This window comes from Taudactylus pleione, unplaced genomic scaffold (assembly GCF_031769625.1).
Source record: "Taudactylus pleione unplaced genomic scaffold, aTauple2 ptg001408l, whole genome shotgun sequence".
Taxonomy (NCBI): Eukaryota; Metazoa; Chordata; class Amphibia; order Anura; family Myobatrachidae; genus Taudactylus; species Taudactylus pleione.
This window is the reverse complement of record NW_028285808.1, coordinates 1,842,282-1,853,255: the sequence shown is the minus strand read 5'-3', so window position 1 is coordinate 1,853,255 and position 10,974 is coordinate 1,842,282. Positions and strand designations below refer to the sequence as shown.

Below are 10,974 nucleotides of genomic sequence, written 5' to 3'. Positions count from 1 at the left end.
AATTAAGTCACCTGTGCTCAAACACTGATATCCTTAAACAATGTAATCCCATTTATGGGACAACCCATTATTTCTGTCTAATCCGGTTTGTTAATTATTCCTCTGTCTGTCTGGTTAAGCATTGAGATGAAACGAACATGAGATGATCCAGTTGGATCCTGGCCAGGTTTTAGGGGGTTGAGGTCCCGGCCAAACCACCCGTTGGTGTACACTGGTCAGAACATTGACCCAGGGAGCCTGTTCTGAGACTTCCACTGGATGGATGTGGACAAACACTTCACAGAGTGGTAACATTGGAACCCAGAATACATACTAGGGGGTTGAGTTCCTGTTTGGACTCCTGTTGGTTTACGCTTGGCAGAACTTTGACCCAGGAAGCCTATTCTGGGCATTCCACTGGATGGATTTGGACGACATCACATAATTGGATGAAAACTTCAGAGTGGTAACATTGGATTACAGAAGAAATACTAGGGGGTTGAGGAGCCGATCGGACCTCCCATTGGTGTATGCTGGGCCTTCCACTGGTTGGATTTGGATGAAAACTTCAGAGGGGTGGCAATTGGTCTGGGATGCCAAATGGAGTGGTTAGTGGTTAGGGTCCCAGTCACACCTCATGGCAGAGTGCACTAGGCAGAACTTTGACCCTGGGCTTCCACTGGATGGATTTGGACATCATCACATAATAAAACTTAATATCTTGACGATTTAAACCCAGGCAACATTGCGTACTTCAGCTATTATGTATATATATATATATAGTATATATACACACACACACATATATATATATATATATATATATATATATATATAGTAGAAAATCTGCACACTCAAACTTGACACAATAATAGGGTGCATGACCATTAAATTAAGGAATTAAATATAGCTGCAGTCCAAAGCAGACGGTCAGCACACCAATTCAAATGCAAAAAAATATATTTATATTGTAATAGGCATCAGTCCCACAATCAGTTCCACAAAAGTGCAAATGCAGCATAAAGTGTAATTTCAAAGAAGATTCTTCATATTATCATATAGGCACATAATACTCATCACTCCATGACAGGAACAAAGATTGGGGTGAGCAGCCCAATGCCTGACAGCCGTTTTGGTGCACACAGGCACCTTCTTCCTGGGGCAGCGTGCTAAACAATAAGCCATCTCTGCTTAATATACTTACCTGGCCACCTGTTTCCTCCCCCAACAATCTTCCAACTTGCGCTCACCTGTGAAATGCCATCAAGCACCGGGAGCCTAATCCAGGCTACATCGCGTCCACTCCGAAACGGGAAGTGACACGCTACCGGACTTCCTCTAAGCTGGAAAGCAAGCTATAGGCAGCGTTGCTAAGCAACATCAGGCTCATAAGCGCAAGCCAAATCTTGCATTGCTAAAATGCGTGTACTGTAATTCTACTTTAAACATTGAGTTAATCAGTGTACATAACACAGTTAGAGCACATGATATCATAGGAAAAAAGGGAGGTGGTCAGATGAACAGGCATCATATAACATATACATACTGTACATTAATAAAAATAAATAAAAGAAAAAAGAAAAACACATACATGAAAAATCACTGGTTATAAAAAACAAGACAAACTAAGCTCCTCATTTTAACCAATAGGAGATGTAGATTTTATGTTGTAAATCCATCTACTTTCACATTGCAGCAGATTCCTATTACGATCACCCCCTCGTCTTTGGTGGAATATGATCTATGGGCATGATCTTAAAATCCAACGGGTTATGTTTCATATCGACAGTGTCTCTCCACTGGGGGTGTTGCCATCTAGGTTTATGAAGGCTTTCTTAATTGAATAGTGGTGTAATGCCATCCGGTCTTTGAGCATTCTGATGGTTTTGCCAATGTATATGGGATTGCATGGGCATTTAATCGCATACACAACGAACTTGCTCTCACACGTGAGTCGGTGCTTGATTTTATACACTCGCCTTGTCACAGGATCTACAAAAGCATCACCTGTGAACAAGAACCTACAATTGATACACCCCGGACAACGACACACTCCGTTCTTAGTTGTCAACAAATTTGTGGGATTCTTCAAGCTCACATCAGATCTAGTAATTAAATCCTTCAAATTGTTACTCCGTCTACAGCAAAACATTGGAGGTTCTTTACATGAGTCCCCCAGGATTGGGTCGGCTTGTATTATGTGCCAATGCCGTAATATTGCACGTTTTAAAATAGTGGAACTGATTGAATATGTGGTTGGGAATTTGATGCGATCAGGTTTTTCTTTAATGTCAGATCTCAATAGCGTAGATCGATATACGTCCATGCATCTCTTGATCGCCTCTTCTACCTCTGGCAAGGCATATCCCCTCTGGACAAATTTGTCACCCATTTTTTTCAGTTCAGCTGGCAATTTGGTTTGATCCAATGTTATTCTGGCTACCCGTAAAAGCTGTGAATAGGGAGTCCTTTCTTTAATGGGAGGGGGTGAAAGCTATCTGCTGCAAGTAACGTATTTTTGTCTGTGGCTTTATTGTAAATCAGTGTCAAAATGACCATCTTCAATCTTAATCATCACATCTAAATAATGTATCATTGATGAACTAAAATTCAGGGTTAATCTTATGGAACTCTCGTTAGAATTCAAGTCATTAAAAAACTTTAGGAGGTCCACTTCACCTCCAGTCCACACCACAAACAGGTCATCAATAAAGCGAACATAAAACAAAATGTGTTTGGATAATGGATGTGCCAATATATGTTTTATCTCATAACTTTGCATATATAAATTAGCATACGCCGGGGCCATATTTGAACCCATCGCGGTTCCCCAGTGTTGCAAAAAAAATTCATTATTAAGCAGAAAATTATTTTTATGCAAAATAATATGAATCAAAAGCATAAAAAAATAAACAGGTGGACCCTTGTAGTGTGGACTGGAGGTGACCGCCCCCCTCACAGCCTCCATCCCTTCATCATGCGGGATGTTTGTGTATAAATTTACAATATCGAATGTAACCAATAGAACGCCACTGGAGGGTATAGGCAATGTATTAAATTTGTTCAAAAAGTGGGTCGTGTCTTTTAAATAAAAGTCTGCCTGCTGAACAACAGGTTGAAGCCAAAAGTCAACGTACTGTGAAAGACTCTGACACAATGACCCCCGGGAGGAAATTATCAGCCTTCCCGGGGGATTGTGCGGTGTCTTATGGACTTTTGGAAGCACATAAATTAACGGTATCACTGGAAAATCCTGTTAAAGAAATCTAGCAGTTGGTTCATCCAACCAACTATTATTCAACCCCAAATCAATCACATTATCAATTTCCTTCTTATAAACTGGTGTAGGATCCATTCGTAGTTTTACATAATTAGATTCATCTAGCAACTGTCTGGAGACCTCATTTATGTAACCCATTCCATCTAAAATCACGATACCCCCGCCCTTATAGGCGGGGCGTATCATGATTTCCCTGTTCTTTTTCAGAGCAGTAACTGACTGTCTCTGACTGGGAGTGAGGCTAGAGAGAGAAGTCTTCTGTTTGGCAATTAATGGCATTACGTCTTTTTGCACTAATGAGATGAATGTGTCAACAAAGGGGACATTTATATTGGGTTCAAAGGTGCTTTTGGGTCTAAACTGCCCCAAACCATCAGTATTATTTTCCTTATTACCAAAAAAGTGTCTTCATTTTAATTGTCGCTGAAATTTATATAAATCCACTTCAATGTCAAACGGTCTTTGTTTATACGTTTGCACAAATGTTAACCCCTTTGACAACACACCTGTCTCACCTTCTGATGGAACATACTTAGACAAGTTGAAGATTATCGTTTATTCCTGCCCCTGCCTGTTTCGCATAATTTTGATCATGGTTTGACTTGTTTCTCCTCCCTCCCCTCCTGCAGGGTTTCCGTCTAAAGTTTTTTCCAGACCATGCGGGGGATTCTTTTCTCTTAAAATAAAGCCCCCTAGAATTACTATTATCCGAATCACTATAAGAGGTCTGAGAATCCAGATCAGTATATGACCTGTTACTATGCTGCCTCCTATTACCTTGTCCTGACCTCCAGGGGCGTCTTATAGCTCTTCCCTGTAACCATTGATAAACTCTCCCTTCCTTATAATCATCAAGTACATTTTTATATTTCATTTTCTTAAAAGACAACAATTCTGTTTTAAAAGAATCCACAGACATCTCCAACTTGGTCAACCATTCTACGTCTTTATCATTGGAGAGTGTTTCCAAACCAGTGGCCTCACGCAAAGCGATTTCTTTCTCCAATAGACTGATCTCAAGATTGACCTGTTGAATTACTGATATCATAAGATCTAGAGAGCATTGATTTAATATCATGCACCATTGACAAAAATCTTTGTTGTTCCTGCCCAAAGTCGGCTGGTTCTTGATCCTAAAACCACGTGGTATTAAGTCCTCTTTGTGGTATATATAATATATAACCTATTGGCTTCATAATAAAAAAAACACACCATGATGTGATTCCTAAGGGTAAACTCATGCTGGTATGATTTATATTCTGTTGTAGATTAAATGTCAAGAAAAAAAATATATTTTATTCTTACAGACGTGTTGTTTGTTTTAAAATACATTCATATCATTCTGAGTAGATGAAGGTTACTATATATATATATATATATATATATATATATGAGCAAGTTAGTGATTATATCATAAAACTGTGCATGATGCAGCGCAGACAGAGCTTGTGGTTTTGCTGTGGCGCAGGTTTGATGGATGAAAGATCATTGCGACATCAACAAATTATCAAAAGGAAATCATTATACTTCAAAGGGAAGGTACCGCTGTGAGAATCACAACGGGACACCAAAGTACACCGTCGAGATATATTGCATTCTGTCCCCAAGCAGCATGAAGAGGTTTTCAAAATAAATCTCATCAGTGGCCAAATTCCATAATATCAAAGTTCTTTATGCTCTTTATTACATTGGTCATACTTCTCCACCACCTACTGTCCAGCTTTTAAGAATTGCTCTTAGGAAAGAGGATCCTCAGCCTTCAGCTAAGCACATCGGTAATAATATAGACAGCCATATGCCTTTTCAGTCGTTGGGCATAGAGGGAAAATTACTGACGCGTCAATGTACAAATATATCATCAAAGAGACAATCGGCCTGAGTCAGAGGTGCCCGCAATGTCGTCTGTGTACGGATCCTGTGATTGTTAGTGAACTGCACATGCGTCAAGGCTGGCAGACAGAGAAGTTAGTCAATTCAGAGTTGTACCGATCTCAGGTGAGCATATGCAGAGGTCTGTCCAACTTCGGCTGGATTTCCTGCGACAATGATAGGGCTGGTGCTGACGTGTGCCCATGATGATGATGTTGATTGCTTTTATTGGCAGCTGGATATGGTGTGCGCATAGATTCTGCCAAATCTGAATACAGTCCCGTATCCTTGGTCGGTATACCATAAGTACAATAATAAGCTACATGATTTAAAATAAATGTAGGAGAACCCAAGCACCCAAGTGATTGCCAAAATACCACACATGCTAAAATACATTACTGGGTAACATATAATGCCATAAAATAAAGCTGCGCTCTGGTGGCTAGGACTAAATTGTGGACTTGTATCCTACCCTACTGTGTTTGGCACTGCAGATCAAGGGGCGCGGAGTCTAACTCTGGTGTTTGCAAAGAACTTGCGCATGGCAGGATGGTCCTTGCTGCAGAGCACATGCAAGTCCCAGCCCCCTAGGGTAGCAGAGAGTGAGGCTGGTGAGCGAAATGAAATGTACAAGAACAGAGTACACTGTGGGACAGAGGACAGAGGACCTCATTCAGAGTCGGTCGAAGCGGCCGCTCGGTCGTACGCGAAAAGGGGCCGTATATGCAAATGATTCCCTCGCAAGTTGCATCCCTAAGTTCGGATCGGTAGCTGGCCAACCAAGGGGAGGAAGCGGTCAGAAGTAAAAAAAATACGCCCCCTTCTCGTACGCATTGCACGTCATCTCCGGGCATATAAGCATTAATCGAGACCATCGGCAACCATCGAAACTGGTCGTAGAGCTTAAGGTTGACCATACCCTCTCTTAAGCTCTACGATCATGTCAGTGTAAAAACCTCCCATGTCACATGTGCCATGACGCTACTTTGTTAATTATGCACTCCCATAAACCGTATGCACTCCCACAAAACACTGTTCACATAATTAGGCACGCCTGCGTTCGGATCTCCACTCCCCCGTTTTCAAGCACCTTCCCCTGTTACCCACAAACGCCTCATTCTGTCACTCATACTACCTGGCTGTGTTCAAGGAGAGAGAAATTTCTGATCGTAGCGGCTAGTTTGCGCATGCGCATTGCGAACTTTACGCATGCGCAGTATAGCGAACAACGGTGGCGTACGACCGTGCGGCCGCTTCGACCGACTCTGAATGAGGTCCAGAGTACTGTGATCTGACATAGTAATTAGAGTTGTGCTTGGAAAAGTAGGTGGAAGACTACAGTCCGATTAAGCATCAACAGGAGACTCACTGCAGGAGCAATGAATGAAGGAACGAAAGCACACTAGCTAAAAGTAGCAGAACTGCCAGAAGCCTTCACCAGCGGTCTGCAGCATTGCCTGACCTTCATCTCTCCCTCTGCAGAGACCAAGAAGGGTTTAAATAGAGCGCCCAATCATACATGCAACCTGACTGGTCAGTGACGCTCATGTGACGAGGAATCCTAGATCCTGATTGGCTGGCTGGAGACGGAGGAAGATCTAAGATGGGGGTGCCCATGGAGTGCCTCTGTCGCATAGAATGCCGAGACAGTTGCCAGGGGCAAGATGAAGCTGCCGCCGGTAAACTCTGCAGTACAGAATAGGGGAGCCAAACACTTTCCAGGCCAGGAAATTGAGGACCGCAGTCTGGACGATCAGGACAGTTGAAAACATAAAGGGAAATAGTGCTAGTATATCGTCAAACATAGCTTAAAACATACACTAGAAACAGACAATATCAATATGTGAATCTGCTGCATGGTAATACGCCTTGATTTTGCGTTCACTCTGTTCTGCTCAGTTAATAACTTGCCTTTTTTTTTTGTCTAATCACTGCCATGCCCTGTGTCACTATCCTCTATCAGTTTCACCAGTACATTCACAGCTCCTAATTGTTCCAATGTTAGGGCCTTGCTTTGGGTCCTTGCTAAGCAGCTTTCCTCATACTAATACGGCAATCGGCCCCACTCAGACATGACTGAGCAATGGGAACCAAGCAGGGGAGTTTTGAAGAGAGGAGGGGGACTGTGTTCAGCCTAAGTTTGGGCCCCCTTCCTCTCTGTCAGTGAAGTAGATTCTGGCTTCAATCTATCGCGCATGTGCGGGTCTCTGGGAAAATGGGACCCACGCCTTTTTCCCCTGGACATCTTTCTTTGCGCATGCGCGAGTCACCGAGAAAATGGCCGCCGCCATTTTCCCAGTGCTTTTTTGCTGCTCTGCAGCGGTCTGGCGTTGCAGAGCATTAAACCGGAATCTGCGGAAAGGCAAGTATAATTACCTATGGGTGCAGGGTGTGCGGTGTGGGCCCCCCTGCAACGCGCACCTTGCACCAGGGCCGGAGGGGGGTGGGGAGACAGGGGCGGTCGTCCAGGGGGGCCCCCACACACAAGGCCAGTGAAGGAGGGACAGTGTCACAGGAGAACCGCTGCGGATCTAAATAATAGGAAATGGACCTCAGACTGATCTAACTAAACCTACCGGTACATGGGCAGTTCAGGGAAGGGGATCTCATTCCGTTCGGGGAGCCGCTGAAATGAAACTTCATTGCACAAATCGGTGCAATAAAGTTTCTTTTAAGTGGTGCAGCGCTTGGCGTCACGCAGCGCTGTGCCCGGCCTCTGACAGACAGAGAGCAGGCAGTGGAGAAGCCGCGGGGAGCAGCAGGAAAACTTAAAAGATAAGTGTTGGGGTTGTGTTGGGTGAGGTGCTGGGGAGACACTAGTTGGGAACACTGTGCAGTTTGGGGTCTATAAGGGGGCCACCATGGGGGGCACAGCGGCCATATTGGACAGGGAAAATGTTAAAGGGCAATTTATTTGAGGGGGCCCCCCACAACTTAGTTGCTCCGGGGGCCCCCACAAGCCTTGATCCGGCCCTGCCTTGCACCCATTATAAAGAAGCCCCTGGAACCAAGTGATTTATTCCTGCATCTCTAATGTATATTTCTCTCCCTTTGAAAAGAACCAGAAAAGCAAAGAAATAATACACAGAGTTTTCTTGTGATTTAGATTTAGTTTTGCTTGTTTGGTCGCCAGTTGGAAAGTCCTGTTCTAGGTCAGTAAGCATTGTATTCTATATGCCGTACTGATCTGTGATTCCTTAGGCGATCATGCAAGCCCTGAAGTATAATATGTTTTGGAGTTTGCAACTTAGTCAAGGTCAGGGAGGTGCAGCAGAAAAGCCTTCTAGACTTGTCACTTGCTAATAGGCCAGCCCTGCCTCCATGTGCCAGATGCTTGTTCAGCTATACGGAATTTGCCTCACTTGTTAAAATAACATTTTGTCTCAACAGTATCCCCTTAATATCACTGATGACTTTTCCAGAAAAGATGCTGCTCACAAACAGGAGGAAATGTTTGCAGGTAATGTCATTTTTATACCAAGGCTTTCATTATGGCTGAGTGTCTCCAGTGTTCGAGCCATCTGTGCTGCTGTATAATTTAGTTAACCTGTCTTCTGATGAGATTTGAATGTTCTATTAAATTGAAATAATGTTTGATAGAAAAATCCCGCTGTCAGAAACATTATCGTAACTCTGCTACAGATCAGTGATAAGTACACGCTGCGCAAATGTAGGAATGTCTCATCTTAAAAGTTAACGCAGTCAAATTCAGGGTGGCTACTTTTTAGCGTGGTAAATGGTCACCGTTAAAACTAAACTAGAAGTTGAGCCAATTTTACGAAGCGACCATATATAATATAATATATATGTTCTTTTCAGAGTTCATACCTGTTCCTATTGCCGGCTATCACAAATGTACAGCAAAGTTGGCAAACTTTTAAAAATGCCCGCTGGGTCATACCGGAATGCAGGTGTATAGTAGGGAGGAAGGAGGGAGGGGGATGGAGCAGTGAATCACCTTATCATGGCCTCGCTGCTCAGTGAATTGCTGCATTGGGGCCAGAATTGCGTAATCTTCAGATCTTGTTATCAAGCTTCACTGGGAAAATGAGTGGATCCGGGTACTGGCCTACTCTCTATAGGGGGCTGCACAAAAGTCTGAAGTCTCCTGGAGATTGCGGGAGAGTAGGCGAAGTATGATCTAAGGTCAACAACTAGACAAGGCCAGTGAAAGAGCTTTTAGCATTCAGACTAAGGGGCCTCAGTGAAAAGATTGAGCATACATGCTGGAGGACAAGTCTGTTGATTGGGGCTTTATCAAAAACATAGCACAAGCCGTTGGTACTCACTTACATACAAGCCAAGAGTAAGTCTGAATGCGGAAGTAACCAGATCTGATTGGCAATGTAATAGTTTTGTCCAAAATATCTGCCCTGTGCAATAGTTACCTGATGAATATGAATGCGTACACTGTATTTATATTTTATACATGTACATTTTAATGAGATTTTTCATATTTACATATTCATTTTATTTACAAAGAGAGTACCAGAATGCCATAGCTTATAAATAGGATGATACACTGCATAAATACAAAAACAGAAATCGCTTTGGTTTATGTTCCCGTACTGCAGTCTCCTGGAATCACACTAGGAAAAAACAGCGCTAGACTTCATGGAATTGAGAAAGCTTCGCTTCTTCCTGGGCAGACTTGCTGGGGTGGGAGAGACACTGGGGGCTCGGAAGATGAACAGTTTTTCTGCAGCATCTGGAAGGTGTAAGGATTCTGTACTTCCCAACTGATCGGTGCGAATGCCGGCCTGGAGGAGTTTGGAGAGACTGTCCGTGTGTGAAAATGAGACACGCTTCACAGGCCGTAGTCTCTTCTTTTTCAGGATGCTGAAAGACAAAATGATATAAACCACAATTATGTTGAATTCATATAGTTAGATAGTAACAAATAAGAAACATTTATTTATTTATTCATTATTATTTATTTATTATCAGTTATTTATATAGCGTGCACATATTCCGCAGCCGTGCAGGATAACATGCAGGATGCCTCTAATCCAGACAACTCTCTTAGCGGTCTCATTACACAAATATATACTGTGCATTTTCATATCAGAACAATATTAGTGTTAACAAGCAACAAAGTCAATGATGTGTACACAATGGTATATCTATTTTCAAAAGTGAAAGACCCATGTAGCAACTACTTAAAACTTATACTATTAAAAACTAATTTAGCCTATTTGGATTTATTATTTTAATAATGATTTTTTTATGAGGTTAGGTTGGGGAGAGTGCATCATTAAGTGCAATAAAAAAAATTGTGCTATTAAGGGAAATGAGAGATCAAGATAACTTGTAGCAAGGCGGAAAAGTTTTCAATCTAAATATAATGGTTATAATATTGTCACAATAACTATAAATCAATATAATGATGAGAAAGGATCCTAATTGTTAGCGCTGCATATAATATAAATTATTTTAAGATATACACGTACAAATATGCATGAGCAGATATTTACATCCCCATACTATATACTAATATATGTTCATATTACAAATATCCTAACCCACATTACATTACTCGACAGCTCATTGTACAGTGTGAGAAAACACCCAATAACAATACAATTGCAACATGTTCATTTATATTGAATGGACATTGCATAGCAAAGCATGTTATGTGCAGACTCTTACTAGGTTCTCAAGAGGATTTATTGTAATAAGAAAGCGCTCACAGAATTTTAAAGTGATTTGAAACCAGGAGGTTGACATAAGGCAAAATCACTGCACGGGCCAATTACAGGCGAGCGGTACAGATATTGCAAACTGTATTATTAGGTGTTCTTGGAATCCTCTAAAGATAGAACCTTGAGGTATTTACATGTGTGTAC

The 10,974-nt window shown here is 42.1% G+C and overlaps 1 protein-coding gene across 1 annotated transcript in view; it reads right to left on the bottom strand.

Annotated features, from left to right (window-relative positions):
* Positions 1-9,543: 9,543 nt before the first annotated feature.
* EVC2 (EvC ciliary complex subunit 2) overlaps positions 9,544-10,974 on the bottom strand; it is a 135,395-nt gene continuing 133,964 nt past the window's right edge. The window contains exon 22 of the mRNA XM_088463562.1: positions 9,544-9,967. Coding sequence (XP_088319688.1) covers positions 9,718-9,967 — 250 coding nt within the window. The 3' untranslated portion in view covers positions 9,544-9,717. The remainder of the gene's footprint in view (positions 9,968-10,974) is intronic.